The sequence below is a fragment of the Protopterus annectens genome, chromosome 14.part0 (genome assembly GCF_019279795.1).
Source record: "Protopterus annectens isolate FY-2018-M chromosome 14.part0, PAN1.0, whole genome shotgun sequence".
NCBI classification, from domain to species: domain Eukaryota; kingdom Metazoa; phylum Chordata; order Ceratodontiformes; family Protopteridae; genus Protopterus; species Protopterus annectens.
In genome coordinates this window covers 837,030,415-837,046,868 of record NC_056748.1, presented here as the reverse complement: position 1 = coordinate 837,046,868, position 16,454 = coordinate 837,030,415, and the positions used below count along the sequence as shown (strand labels likewise).

At 37.9% G+C, this 16,454-nt stretch overlaps 1 protein-coding gene across 3 annotated transcripts in view; it reads right to left on the bottom strand.

Moving 5' to 3' along the window:
- Positions 1–16,454, bottom strand: part of LDB3 (LIM domain binding 3) — a 740,470-nt gene that overhangs the window by 446 nt on the left and 723,570 nt on the right. For all 3 annotated transcript variants that reach the window (XM_044056591.1, XM_044056595.1, XM_044056593.1), the window contains one exon: positions 1–1,195. This exon is cut by the window's left edge and continues 446 nt beyond it. In XM_044056591.1, coding sequence (XP_043912526.1) covers positions 1,106–1,195 — 90 coding nt within the window. In that variant the 3' untranslated portion in view covers positions 1–1,105. The remainder of the gene's footprint in view (positions 1,196–16,454) is intronic.

Here is a 16,454-nt window from a genome sequence, read left to right as displayed (position 1 = left end):
TGTAAGCCACTTACTAAAACAATGCTTTTCAAGTAATGGGTTAAGACTGGAGTTTTTAGCAGTCACCTTAATGCCCTGTAACTGTTGTGGGCAGCAAGAGTAATACTCCCTGGTAATACACGTTATCCCGTTATCTGTTTCACATATTCTTTGAGAAAAGTTACTTTTATAGCTGCACTGCAGTTGCACTTGTGCAATTTGTGCTGAATAATGTACTAGTACTCGTGTACTGCCTGTTTCTCTCTACAGGGCTGCTGTGCAAAATCTCGGGATTACCTACGATTCGCTTTAGTGCACATTCCTGAAAGCACAGTAAACAGGGCAATCTGTTCATGGATTCCTTTTTTCAATCACCCTGCATGGAAATGTTGTCTGTACATAGATTTATTTGATGAGGAGTGCTTCCCCATCTTGGTATACTAATTATAAGAATACTGTGCTTTGAAAGAAATTTTAATTTGTAATGTACCGGTGCACTTGAACTACAGCAGTCAGTGTTGCTTCATTAGAAATAGTTGTTCTCGTTATTTCAATCAAAATTTAAAAGAATCGCTCTTGGTGGATCTGTTTACTTTCTCTTAACTATGTCTTGCCCAGTGTCAGTGAATACATGGCCATGTCCTGAAGAAAAAAAAAGTGAAAATAAAAAAGCAAAAGTTGCTGTATTTTTGGCAATAAAGTAAAAGCAGTTCAGTACTGCCTTACTGTGACTTACAAACAACTTGTCTGTTGTATTGTGACAGTTACTGTCTTGCACTGTCCAATACAATGAGAACAATTATAGTACATCAATTTTTTAATTGTTTCAGTAATTTCAAAGGAGAATATCTATATTTAAAATATGTTTTTGGTATTTTTACATTTTTCACACTGCTTATACTAAACCCCAATAACATTTCAATCATAAATTTGAATTTTTTTGTTTGTAACTTCATTTTGGACTTGTTTTTCAATAAGTACGAACAGTGACAATTTCTGTTTAAACATGTTTATACAACAAAAACAGCAGTATGTTAAAACTGGTACTTTTGTAACCATATGCTTAGCCACAGTGATCTTTAGTCTTCTCTTATTGTATTCATTTCTATGATATTTTACTCTGCTTTTAGACATTGATGGCGTGAGCATGTTTTTTGCACAGGGGCTTGTCCTTCTTGGAGTAGAATGGCTGACCTTCTAAATTCACATGGCAGACCTTGGAAGAAAAGAAAAGCGGGTTTTAAAGAGGAACAACAAAAGAGTCAGGTGTGTTATAACCCATGCAAGAGTCAACCAGTCTGAACATTTTCAGGATATTTAACTAAATATAAAACAAATTAAACCTTCTTTAACAAAATATTGGTTGGCTGGTTAAGGCATACCTCTGTACTTACCTGATTAGTTAGCGTCTGGTGTGAAGGGAGACAATCAGCTGGGACTTATGTTTCCAAGATTATTTACTAGCACAAATGAACAACTGTAGCCCTCAGCCTGACCGGTCAGATTTTCAGGATGTCACTGTGGCATTGAGGTGGACCAAGTATTCCAGCTCCAGGAGTGGATAGAATGTACAAGTCAGTTTCAGACCCAAAACTGTACCATTTTTATCTGATAACAGTGAAACATTGTAATTTAAACCTATGGTGGACAGCACTTAGTAACCTGGTAGAGCATTATTAAATATTTCAAGAGGAGTGTTTTGGTTTCTGAATATGGTTTAGTTGGGTTGCTTCAACCTCCAGAAGTTGCTGGAACAATTACAAGCTAGTGATGTGGAAGACAGACTTTCTTTAGTCTTATTATCCACCTCCTTTCTGAGCCATTGTCTTACAGGGCTGATAACTAACTAGAGATTTGATAGGCTATGGAATACCTTCTAGCGTTGTATGAAAACATTCTTAGAGCAAAAAGACTGTCAGTATCCTACAGTGTTGCTTCCTGGGTGAATGGCACACAGGGACATGCTTTTAGGAGCTCTACAATAAGACTGCCAAGTGATTCTAACATAAGTATTTGTCTTGTTGTGGCTGATGGACTGAAACTTCCATGGTTAAGAATGACAAAATGGCTGGTGTAGTATTATCTGTGTGAGCCTGGTTAGCTTGAAATGATTTGAACAGATGTAGAAGAGGACAGCTTGCTGGAGGAAATCAGATAGTAGAGTTCATCACTTGACAGACATGAAGCTGACAATAATGCTACACTGCACTTTAAACCAAAATGTAGGCCAAAGAAGCCAACTCTCAGTGGTCTAGAGACCTGCCCCCAAGGGAGGCTAGTTTGGGCCAGAAATGCACATAGATTTCTGGTTATGCCAGGAATGTGACTGTTCTTGGGAAACAGGATCTTCTGTCTTAAATTCAGTACTGGGGGTGGGGGGTGGGGGGGTGGTTGAAGCAATTTTGGGACTATTTAAAAAGAAAGTCTAAAGCTGCTTCCTAAAGAACGATCAATGTTCATTTAAAATCACTGCTGTAGTAGCCTTGGCTGTATGGGTTATATCCTGCCAAAGATGTAAGTGCCTTTCACATGCATCCAGGCTGCTGGTTGCACAAGCTCGTACGTGGAGAAAAAATGCAGCCTGGGCACCAAAACCTTTACCTTTACACTTTGAAGTATAATGTTTGTGTTAAGTATATGTGCCTTAACTGTGCAGCTCTTAAATATCCCTTCAAATTAGGTAATCCTAAACCACTTTGTACGTATCCCACTTGACCCTTGCCCTGTTCCCCTCCCAGATAAATTCCTTCACCTCTTTATTAGTTATTGTTCACCTCCCCTTTGGTTGATAAAAATATGCCTGATCTGTATAAAACTAAGTGGACTAAAAACATTTTCACTGTTATTATCCATATCCATAAACAAGAATTTCCATTTTCTTAGTTTTTGTATTATCTTTTGTGTAGTCTCTTCCCACATATCCTTAACTACCATAACAGACATCTTTTTAATCCACACTTCCAAATTCTTCATGTTATCTTGCCATCATAAAAATGGGTATTGCTGAACAAATTCATGTGTGGGTACATAATTTACTACTATAGCCTTTGTTTTAGCTTCATTAATTTTATATCCTGAAAAATCTTGAAACTATTTCTAAATGCTTCACAACACCTAAATGTCCTGTTCTGGATTTATCAAGTACAAAACAATATAGTTTGCAAATAAAGTCAGCTTTTCTTGATTACCATACCAATTACTTCCTTGTATTTCTGAGTCCTTTATTTTCTTTGTCAGTGGTTCTAAAATAAAAAGCACAAAAGGCCCTGGTTCCTCTATTCAACCTCAGCTTATTAGGGAGAAACCCTCATATTTTAATTCTTGTCTCCAGGCCTTCACCTATCCTCATAATTGACCTTATTATTGTGTATGGGAATGCAAATAGTGCCATTGCCTTACTCATAAAAATCTCATCTTACTCTGTGAAATCAGCAAGAAAACCTAAAAATCAGTGAATGTGTTCCAGCAGCAAACGCAAGCAGCATTCCAAGCAAAACCACAGCTGGTAACAGGCAAAAAGGCAAGGCTCAGCAGTTGTAAAATCCACGTTTTATTAAAAGTTAGCGCTTTCGCAGTGTTCACCACCACTTCATCAAACAAAAAAGTAAAGCAAATTAACTTCTTTTACACTAGATTTCAGTATCAGTTAATACAGCAATGCAGAATCCTAGCTGATCCGCATGATATCTGCTTTTAAAGCAACAATATCTAAAAACTGCACATAAAAAATAACAGTAAAAATACCAAGATGGAGAATAATACATTTAGCTACTTTTCTTTGCTTTTAATACTGGTTTTAGGGGTACATGGTCGGTCATTCAGATCCATTCCCCTGTGCGCTCCTAACCTTAAAATCCACTGTAATTCTGCATTTTCAGCCATTTTTACTACCCCCCCCCCCCCCATACTCACATTCACAACTTGTAAAACTTGGAATACAAATATGTGTGTTGCCATTTGTTAGGGTGTGTTTTGCTAAAGCACTACAATCATTCCCTCTTCTCTTGCAATACAAATGATCCCTCACTCTCTCTTTCAGTTTCCGGTTGGTTTTGCCTATATAAAATTTGAAAGATGAAACACAGTTGTTGTTTCTTTTGGCTTTTCCCAATTAGGGGTCGCCACAGTGGAACTCCAGTCCGCTAATGATTGGCAGTTGATTTTTACATGCTGAGTTGCCGGCCCTAACGCACAACCTTCAACGAAGGTACGCCCATTCACGCATGTCTCCACAGAAGACGCTCTAGCTGAGAATCGAATGGGACAACGTCTTGCAGTAAGGCGAAAATGCTACCGCAGCATGAAACACAGTGTGCTGCATAAATAACATTTGGGTGTTGCAGTCTGCTGAAACCCTAAGTTTCCAAAAATGGTCTGTCTCTGGATGCTTAAAGTACATAGACTGATCAATATAGTCACAATATGCACACTCCTGACATTTATGTGTACACCATTGCATTTCCCCTAGATTATGATATAATCTAGGATAACATAAATGCTGTTTAAGATTCGTCTTACTTTTATACACGAAAACAGGTTGCTGGCCTACCAGCTCATTTACCTTCTCATCAGTGTGTAAAATGTGCCAGTTACTTCTGACCACTTCCCTAATCCTATTCAGCTCTGTTGTATAGGTAAGAACCATGGGCATTTTCACAGATCTGCTTTCAGCATACTTAGTTGTGTCATTTCGTTGTGAGAAATAGGGCTTGGCCCTCCCTTGTCTTTCCTTATTTACTACACTATATGTCTTATCAATTTCCACAGGCCCATACCCTCTGCCCTTAAGGTCATCTCGTAGATGGCATAGTCCATCCTGAAAGCCCTTGTCATTACAGGATAGACATGAGGTCCTCATAGCCTGCCCCTTAATGATATCACTAAAAATATGTTGTGGATGCATACTATCTCTATGCAAATATGTGGGGTGATGACATTCTTTCCTGTGAATACTGGTGGTTAGACCAGCTCCTTCCTTGGCTACAGTTACATCCAAAAAATCAATTTTACTCCTGGATTTACTTAGGGCAAATTTAAGAAAATTATTACTGGTGTTCAAATATCGGGTATAAAGTTCTAAACTCTCTTCATCTCCCTGCCAACCTATAAAAAGATCATCCACAAAACGTTGATATATTATTACAAGCGGATCCATATTATTTAGAATGTGTTTGTGTTCCCATTCCATCATGACCAAGTTGGCATAGGAGTTTGCAGAGCTGGTGTCCATGGCAACTCCTGTTTTTTTGCCAATAGCACTTGTCTTTGAAGAAGAATATGTTATTCTCTAGAACTAATTCCAAGAGTAAACAGAATAGATCCACCTGTTTTGATTCAAATTTTCCATATCTATCTAAGGCACTTTTCACCATCAATATCCCCTCCTGATTGAGAATACATGTAAATAATGAAATCACATCTAAGGTTCCCAAGACCTCAATACCTTTACTGTTCTCCCCATTGGTTGCATTATATAAAGTGAATGACAAGCTTTGTTAGAAATCCAACGTAATACAAGTATTGTTATTCGTCCAGCAGATAAGGGGGACCGGTGGTTGTTATTGATTCAACTTACTATCATGATAGTATGTTTACTATGCTTAATGATTTTAACACTCATGTTAGTATTGCTGCAGTAATGGTGCATGACTTGAAATGTAGACTTGACAACTGTTTACTAGAATGTTTGAATTTAGGGCTTGTTACAAGGAACTGTATGATTATTTTATAGTCCAGAATCCACTTATACTTCAAATGCATGGGCTACCAAAAATACACAAGCACCCCTTGAAGCCCCCATTTAGATCCATTGTACTGGATGGGGGCTGGTTGACAGAGCCTATCTCTAAGTTTCTAGACAAACAACTTAGAAAGATTCTGGATGAATCTGATTTAGTGTTAAGGGACACAGAACATTTTCTAAGGGATCTATATAATGCAACCAATGGGGAGAACAGTAAAGGTATTGAGGTCTTGGGAACCTTAGATGTGATTTCATTATTTACATGTATTCCCAATAAGGAGAGGATATTGATGGTGAAAAGTGCCTTAGATAGATATGGAAAATTTGAATCAAAACAGGTGGATCTATTCTGTTTACTCTTGGAATTAGTTCTAGAGAATAACATATTCTTCTTCAAAGACAAGTGCTATTGGCAAAAAACAGGAGTTGCCATGGGCACCAGCTGTGCGAACTCCTACGCCAACTTGGTCATGATGGAATGGGAACACCAGCACATTCTAAATAATATGGATCTGCTTGTAATAATATATCGACGTTTTGTGGATGATCTTTTTATAGGTTGGCAGGGAGATGAAGAGAGTTTAGAACTTTATCCATGATATTTGAACACCGGTAATAATTTTCTTAAATTTGCCCTAAGTAAATCCATGAGTAAAATTGATTTTCTGGATGTAACCATAATCAAGCAAGGAACTGGTCTAACCACCAGTATTCATAGGAAAGAATGTCATCACCCCACATATTTGCATAGGGATAGTATGCATCCACAACATATTTTTAGTGATATCATTAAGGGACAGGCTATGAGGACCTCACGTCTATCCTGTAATGACAAGGACTTTCAGGATGGACTATGCCATCTACGGGATGACCTTAAGGGCAGAGGGTATGGGCCTGTGGAAATTGATAAGGCATATAGTGTAATAAATAAGGAAAGACAAGGGAGGGCCAAGCCCTATTTCTCACAACGAAATGACACAACTAAGTATGCTGAAAGCAGATCTGTGAAAATGCCCATGGTTCTTACCTATACAACAGAGCTGAATAGGATTAGGGAAGTGGTCAGAAGTAACTGGCACATTTTACACACTGATGAGAAGGTAAAAGAGCTGGTAGGCCAGCAACCTGTTTTTGTGTATAAAAATAAGACGAATCTTAAACAGCATTTGTTATCCTAGATTATATCATAACCTAGGGGAAAGGCAATGGTGTACACGTAAATGTCAGGAGTGTGCATATTGTGACTATATTGATCAGTCTATGTACTTTAAGCATCCAGAGACAGGCCATTTATGGAAACTTAGGGTTTCAGCAGACTGCAACACACAGAATGTTATTTATGCAGTACACTGTGTTTCATGTTTATATAGGCAAAACCAACCGGAAACTGAAAGAGAGAGTGAGGGATCATTTGTATTGCACAAGAAGAGGGAATGATTGTAGTGCTTTAGCAAAACACACACTAACAAATAAAAACACACACACATTTGTATTACAAGTTTTACAAGTTGTGAATGTGAGTATGGGGGGGGGGATTTAGTAAATATGACTGAAAATGCAGAACTACAGTGGAGTTTAAGGTTAGGAGCACAGAGGGGAATGGATCTGAATGACCATGTACCCCTAAAACCAGTATTAAAAGCAAAGAAAAGTAGATAAATGTACTATTCTACATCCTGGTATTTTTACTGTTATTTTTTTGTGTGCAGTTTTTAGACACTGTTGCTTTAAAAGTAGATGCCATGTGGATCAATTAGGATTCTGCATTGCTGTATTAACTGATACTGAAATCTAGTATAAAAGAAGTTCATTTGCTTTACTTTTTTATCTGATGAAGCGGTGGTGAACACTGCGAAACCGCTAACTTTTAAATAATAAAACTTGTGCATTTTACAACTGTTGAGCCTTGCCTTTCTGTCTGTTACCAGATGTTTTGCTTGGAATTGTTACTTTGTGAAATGCTTTCTCTGCATCAAGATCCATCAAAAACAGCAGTATTTTCTTACATTGTGCTTCCCTCTGGATCATCATTGTTCTTTTAATGTTGTCAAATGTTTGCCTCCCCTCATAAAGTCACATTGATCCATATCTATCAATTTTGGCAACACCTTTGCTATTCTTTCAGCTAGTAGAGACATAAACTCTTTTATAATTATAAGAAAAAAAAAAACAAACCTCGAGCAGCAAACCGTGCAAAGTAAGGAAAAACAAATCAAATATAAAAAAACTAGGTACAGTTCCACAGCTGAAGTAAACTCCACACCAACTCCGGTACTTCAAACAAATCCACCAAATTTAATAAGAGTAAGCGCTTTCACAATCAAAGGATTGCTTCATCAGACTGACAAAAATACATTACATCTCATTTAAAAACATTTGTTCTTAATTAATCAACCAGTCAATATGCAGCACATCACTAATTACTGAAATAGTCACAATTACTTAATTAAGAACAAATGTTTTATTAAATTTGGTGGATTTTTTTAAGTACCAGAGTTTGTGTGGAGTTTACTTCAGCTGTGGAACTGTGCCAAGTTTTGTATTTGATTTCTTTTATAATTATGCTTTAAAATTGAAATGGGTCCATATGAAACCGAATCTGATGTGTCTTAACCCTGTTTAGCTAACAGAGCCACCACAGCTTTCTTCTGTGATGCTGGTGCATCTCCTCCTTTTAAAATACTACTAAACAAAATCATCCAGATTGTTATCACCTTCTTCTCTCCTACTTTCCAAACTTCCATAGGTATACCATCTGCTCCTGGAGACTTCCCTTCTGATTAGTATACATCACCATTTTATCTTGTATCCTTCTGTTTTTTCTCATATTTTTTGGTCTGTTTTTCATAAAATTTGTAGGGTTTTTTTTTGGTCAAATCATTGAGGACTGAAGTCACTAAAAACGACAGGCATTTGGGTTTCATACTTAATATCCTACAGAAAATGCATACTAATGCAAAACCTGCTGTTATTGCAACTTTTTAAGTTTGCAGAGCACTATTTAAAAGTTCTCCCTATTTTCAAACCTTTGTCCCCTCATTATTTCTGGCTTTGTCCTGATTTTGTATTCGAAAATGTTGAGGGGCATTTTTTTATTGAAGTCATTTTCAAATGGTTAGTTTGAGCTTAAATGATACAGATCTACTTAACTACAAAACAAAACTCAATTGAGTTTCATATGTGTAGGTATGATTTATTATCACTATAAACTATATTGTCCTCTTTGACTAATGTAAATACAGTACTGTTTCCATCCTAGGGATCTATTTACCCATAGGTGAGCTACCATAAAAATAAGCAGAAAAGAATTACTAAAATGTACTTAAATACTACTAAAGCCTGTGCTGGCTTGTATAAGAATAACTTAAAACAGATATGTGGAAATAATACAAATTACATCTTACAAACACAACACTGAACGTTTGAAAATGGTATTTAAAAACAAAATAAAATTATGTAGCAACTACCAATGACGTTCTGAAAAGCTGCATTATTGGGAACTTTTTTAATGTACTTATAAAAACTGAAAGAGTAGGAAAGGTATTTAATTTCGCCTTGAACAGTAATCTGGAGTTATGGTCCTAGAATTAAAAAGGCATGGGGGTACAGTGAAGTGAGTGATGTGAAAATCTCAGCCTTTGGCTGAACAGCTCCTTGATCTGAGAAAACTAACAAATGTTTCAGGTTTAAGAATTTTTCTGTAGAGAAGTACAATGGTCAGGAATAATATCCATGAATATTACTATATAGGAGATTATTTTTGCTGTTTAATGAGTCAGCTGCCATAATGCTTCTACAGCCAACAATTCTTTTTCTGGGTTGTCTAAATTTTACTTTATAGTTTGACGTATCTGCAAAGAATGGAAAGGTATATTTGAAATCTGAGGAAGTAACCCTTAGGCCACAATTTACCTAGTATTTTTGGGCTACAGATTTTGTACCAAGGGTCAAGCAGAGCTAAGCTTTGGCAATAGAATTATTACCATGGCAGTGAAACATGAGCACTGGATCAAGTCATAATCATGGACACTTATAAGTCTCTCCTGCTTTTCTTGGCTTCCCTGTTGTAGTGAGGGATGCACTGCTTGACTTTGATTTTTGTTAACCCTTTAAGGGATCAAATAACATGGGATGTTTTTTATGCTGACCTTTTGTTGAGGATTGTCAGACTGGTAACAAATCTGTGTTAAACTTATGTAAAGTTTGTAAGCAATATCTTGACCTTTTCTGGAACTTCTAGAAAGTTGTGCTGGCTCCATGACATAAGTACAACACACAAATGAATGGTGGAAGTGCATTCATAAAACAGCAAAATGAGATTTGCACACTGAAGTTCAAAACTTGTTTCAGTGTTCTTAAAGAACTTTTCAAGGGTCTTAATCCCCCATACCCCTGATATGGGGGTAGGGCCTCTCACATCTTTGTGCGCAAATATAATAACTGCAAGAGTGCTTTGCCATTTAGTAAGGGGAATTCCCTAAGATACAGCACACTTGTTCTTTTTATATAAATTATATCTATTGTAAATCTGTGTTTGCAATGTAGAGTGTTCATCAATAATGTTTCATTTTTCTGTCTTGCGGGCAGTTATAAATGATGGAATGAACTTTGCTGAGACTACATGAAAATGTATTTGTGGAAAAAATGAAGGGCTGTAGCAGTGAACCTTGTGAAACACCTTTTTTGACTGTATATAACTGAAAACAACACTTCCACATTACCCATTCGGTTATGTCGGGATAAGGTTATAACTGGATAAAAATGAGCCATAACCTTGTCCACATGAATCAGAAAACTGATACGAGATGAAACCCCTTCGTATCACTTAGGACTTTAATTTTGCTGCTTTTTATTCTCTTGACAAAATGGTCCTTCACTTGATCCGGTCTCAGTCAAACGGGTCATGACATTTTTCTAAAGTAATTCTTAGGTAAGTTTTAGGTTTTTTTTTTGTCTATTAAAGCAGCAGGTTTGACAGCACCAGTTCTAAGGCCTGGGTATGGGAGAGGTTTAACAGGGGCAGATAGAATGAATGAAAGATGACATCAGAGTGGTCCTCAGAAACTACTTAGCGTATGCTAGAGGCTAGGAATCCATGGCTATCTTACTCAAAAAAAAAAAACAAAAAAAACAGACACAAGCAAATTTATTAAGAAATAATATATCTTAGCTTGCATATCTTGCATTATGTCAAACACTTGGAGATGATGTAAGATATGGGATCTAGATACACCTCACATGAACAGTGACATTTATGAATATAAGACATAGCCATTATCTATATGACTGTTTACTTTCTTTCTGGACTACCTACATTTTTAAACGAGTATGCAGTGTTCTAAATTAGGCAGTATGTTGTTCTCATTTGTTTTGCAGGATCCCAGACATGCTATCTGTCCATTCGTCCACCCCCCAAAAAGCTATTCCAGCTGTTGAATGTTTTAGGTTGTGTTTGGTCTGTGCCTATAGAGGTTTATATGCTAGCAACACTTTTGTTTTGTAGTAATGTTTTCTGAGCAGGGTGCTTGAGCATTGAGCATTCTTCTGGAAACTGTACTTAATTTGGACTTTTACTTCCAAAAGAAGGAAAATCGCTGCTGATCATTTTTTACCCCATATCTAAGCATTAAAACGGTTGAAAATATCAGTTTTAGAGAAAAAGAAATTCTGCTTTTAGTTCTGGTGGTTTAACAGCAGAGCACAGGAACAATTTTGATGCTCACAGTTATTTGTTGCAACCCAAGAAAAGTAATAATACTAACCAATTAGCTGTAGCTTTTTAACTGTTTAAGCACAGAGCCACAACACCAGACTACTATTAAATAATAATAGTGGCTGTGGTCACCAACTGCCTTCAACTTTTTGGCAATAAAGTTAAAAAAAGCTGATGCAACCTATAGTGTTAACAGTCTGTCAGTGTGGTTGTTTCACTTTATTGTGCAGCTGTCAGGGACTACAGTATGAAGGATAATTTAGTAATGGGAGATGTCAGCATTTGGTCAATCAAAATTTATATGCAAAATTTTTTGGGATGCTATCCAGTTCTACAGAATATCCTCAACAATGTGACAAGTATCAAGGAATTGGTCATACCATGTGAGTGAAAGCAACTAAAATGAATAGACAGAGTACTGTTACAGCTATCAGTAGAAATCTGTTAACATATATGAACAAATACATCTGAGTTACATGTTCATGTCACTAAGGCTGATAAGATGAAAAAAGTCATTTGAAGAGCAGAATTTGTTGCAGTTACCTCAAGATAGTAAGGATTCTGAGGGACAAAAAGTAACAACCTAGTCAATTTTATACAGCATGAGTTGGCAATTTTTCTTAATACCCATGAAATGATAACTGTGGTACAGGTCCTGTAAATCAATCCCATTGTTAGAAATAACTTATCTCAACACTTCAGCTGCAGTGATAATGACAGCATTTTCTAAAACAGCAAGCGCAAACCATAATCTGGCAGACATAACAGGCTGCAAAGCCTATATTACACAGGACTATGTTAGTTTGCTTTGTGATAAGAGGAAAACTTTTCTACTTGTGATGTGTATACTGAAAGGGATCACAATTAATTTCTAACACTGCTTTCTGGTACTTCATTTGCAGTCGAAAGGCTAATTCATGTTGTTTTGGCAGCTGAAGCTAAAATAGTTGTGGACAGCCTGCAGTGAACACCCACTTCAGTGCTATCAATACCTTCCAAAGAGGTTGCACAACCCAGGCAAGAGTCCAACTTTAAAGGCCAACAGTATGAAACAAAGAGTCGAGTCAATAGCAAGAACTCCATGAGGAAAAACATTTCAGCCTTCCATTAGCATGCAATTTGACATGGTCAGCAGGGAATCTTTATTTTCAACCAGCTGATCTTTTATCAAATCACTTCTAGTGTAAAAAAATAAAGGACAAGAAACTGATGGCATGAATTGTGAATCATTTTCAGCAATGGATCCTCTGTAAGATGAATTGACCGTTTGGAGTGGAGCATTCATCATTCTGTGGCTGTTCAAAGTGTCTGCTGATGATCAGTGTCTCCCTGGATCCCCAGGATAATTAGTTTAAACTTTTTTGTAGTACCAGAATCCACATAGCCTACAAAATGTTGTTACTAGCTTGCTTGGACATGTCATTCAAGCTATAACACTTTTAGACTAATTATACATCATGCTATATGGTTTACCCACTTGTTTGCATTGTAAAAGGTATTACAAGCATGAGATCTGACAATTTTTGTTCCAGAACTAGTAGATACATTGTATATCTCCATTCTACAGTCATCCTCACTTCTTTAACTTTGACATGGCAGAGGAAGAGATGATGTTTGATGTGGGATCTAGACAAAGCTCATATGAACAGTGACATTTAGACTTAACCGTTATCTGCCTGACTGTCTTATTTTCTTTCTAGACTATCTGCATTATTATGCCAGTACCCGGTATTCTAAAATGAGTATCATGTTGTCCTCATTTGTTTTGCAGGATTCCAGACATATTTTGTGGTGTTCACCTTTCACACTAACTAAATATCTGGTAGCTAGGGCCAAGGAAGCCATTGTTCCACTGTACTCAGCCCTCATCAAAACCATCATTGAGTACAATACCCCCTCCAGCATGTACCTGACTAGGCACATGTAACAAGCAGAATGTCCACAGAGGTTCCTCACAAAAAGAACACATGAGATTAACATGTCCTCTGTGGATCACCTCAAAGCTCTGTCCCTATGCTCTGTCTCCTACACACTATTAAGGTGTGTTCTCTGTCTAGCCTACAAGGCATTCCAGGATCCCACTCTGATGGACTTGTTGCACATCTGCAAAACAAATAGCATCAGGAACACCTGATGCAGGGACATAAACCTTTCCAAAGACATAAATAAGGGCATGCTGGAGGGGCAGGCATGTGTCTCAGAGGCTTCCCTTTCACTGGAACAAGCTTCCCATCCATGTAAAGCAAAGTTCTTTCCTGACTGTATTCAAGCATAACCTGGCACAGTGGATGGGAAATCGGTCTGTCACCTATGCCTCTATCTGATAGAGGCTACCTGTGAATATTTGACCCCCCATGCCCTAGCTTACACAAACCCCTAAAAATAACCTCTAGGGCACCAAACTTGCTGGATACGTTTGAGATGTATGGCTAGTCTTAAAAAGGCCCTTGTGGTTGTTATCCTCATGAACCTATCTATGCATAGGTATAGCAGTAAAATGGTTTTACGATTGCGGATGGGCATGCCATATTAAGATACTATATCCTTGTGATCAAAACATTGTATGCATACATTTATGTTTTGCTTTTTTGCAGGGTTGAAACTCATTTTGTAAGGATGCCCATGGAAGAAGTCTCCTCGGTTCTTAAATAATGTATTTTCTGGAAGATAAACTTAGATAATTAATTTATTTTATTTAACATTTGTTGACTGGGAAAGTCTGACTAAGACAGAGCCTATTTTCAGCGGAGGCCTGGGGAGAAACACTCCAGATGCATGTCTTTAGAATGAGGGAGGAAACGAGAGCAACTTGAGGAAACCTACACAAATGTGGAGAGGACATGCAGACTCCACACAGAAGGCACCCCAGCTGAGAATCGAACCGGAGAACGTCTTGCTGTGAGGCAACAAAATGAACTGCTGCAACACTGCGCCACCTAATAATAATAATAATAATAATGATAACCATATGAGCAGAACACATATACTAAAGGATGCCACCATTAGTAAAGATTAGATAAGGTAAATTAAGAATCATTCTACTTACATGAGTAATCTGAGGTACTGTCTTGACCATAATGAAGGATTATGTCATTGCATCAGGTCTAAATATTATTTTTCAATAATCCTTAGATGCCTTAGCTACCTCATGTATTCTCAGATGCAGAAGGTGGCTAGTAATTTGGTAATAGTGGTCTAAGTGTTGACTCATTCAATCAGTTCTTGAATATTTTTGCAATAATGATCAGACACAGAAGTTATGTAATGATGGCATTGTTGCCTACTACAAGAATGTCATTCTTCAGTATTTACAACAGTTTAAAGGTTTGCAATGTTGTGTACCCATTCTTTTATCTGACCTTTAAAGCCCAAGATGTCATGTCAGTTTTAACAGTTAATTCCTGTTTTACATTGTGGGGGAAAAACACAGCACTTGTATGCTGTTCCTGGGATCATAAGTTATTCTACAAAACGGAATACAAGGGGATTGCTTTTTTGAAGACGCTTATTACTGCAGCCCCAGATATCCCTTGGGAGCAAAGTCTGCATAGTATAGATACTTCTCTAGACGTAGAATCATCAAAGGAATTTTAACTTCTAGCAACTACCTATTAGCAGACCATAAATCCTTGGTTAGCGTAAAAGTGATTGCCAGAGTGAAGAAACCAAAATCTTGTTTAGGGCTTGTTTAAAAGCAAGCCATTCTAGTGTTGCTTTAAGAACACAGGGTTAAGTTCTGGTGACAGAGTGGGCAACAAATGTTGCTCATTGTAACACGCTTGTTTAAGTTCTCAGTTCCTCCTTCATGTGAAGCCATAAGGATCAGGATATTGTATAAGCTGGGCTGAAAGATTTGCAGACAGTCTAGGACAGTACCATATTAGCATAACCTCCTTGACACCCTCCAAACACTCGATTCCACACAGTTTGGTTTTATCAAGGGGAAGGTCATGCCTGTTAAACTGGGTTGACTTCTTTGAAACAGTCACCAAAGCCATTGATGAGGGGAAGACCATACACACTGCCTACCTTGACCTGGTCAAAGCATTTGATACTATTCTCCATTCAGGTATAATAGATAAACTCTCTCAACTAGGCATCAATCTGTATGTTACCAGATGGGCAGCAAACTGGCTCACTGATAAAACCCACCTTGTCAAAATAGGTGAAGTCACCTCAAGCAGTATACCTATAACAAGCGGTATACTCCAGGGATCGGTCTTGGGGCCTCTGTTGTTTGGGATATACTTTTCTGAGGTGCAAACCAAAACCCGTGGGCTATGGCTGACCAAGTTTGCAGATGACTGCAAGCTAGGTGCTGTCATCAGTTCCCCTAGTGATTTGGACATCTTTCAAGAGGGTTTCACCCAGACAAAAATACTGGTGCCAGAAATATGTCTTCAAACTCATCATCTTCTTTCGGCTGTTCCCGTTAGGGATTGCCACAGTGGATCATCTGTTTACATTTCTTCCTGTCCTCTGCATCATGCTCCTTCACACCAACTGCCTCCATGTCCTCTCTCACCACATCCATAAACCTTATCGTAGGCCTTCCTCTTTTCCTCTTACCTGGCAGCTCCATCCTTAGCATCCTTTTCCCAATATACCCAGCATCCCTCCTCAGCACATGTTCAGACCAATGCAATCTCACCTCTCTTGCTTTGTCTCCAAACTGTCCAACCTGAGCTGACCCTCTAATATACTGATTCCTAATCCTGTCCATCCTAGTCACACCCAGTGCAAATCTTAACATCTTTAACTCTGCCACATCCAGCTCTGACTCCTGCCTTTTTGTCAGTGCCACCGTCTCCAATCCATATAACATAGCTGGTCTCACTACCCTCTTGTAGACCTTCCCTTTCACTCTTACTGGTACCCGTCTGTCACAAATCACTCCTGACACTCTTCTCCACCCACTCCACCCTGCCTGTACTCTCTACTTTACCTCTCTTCCACACAAACCATTATTCTGAACTGTTGATCCCAAGTACTTAAACTCATCCACCTTTACCAACTCTA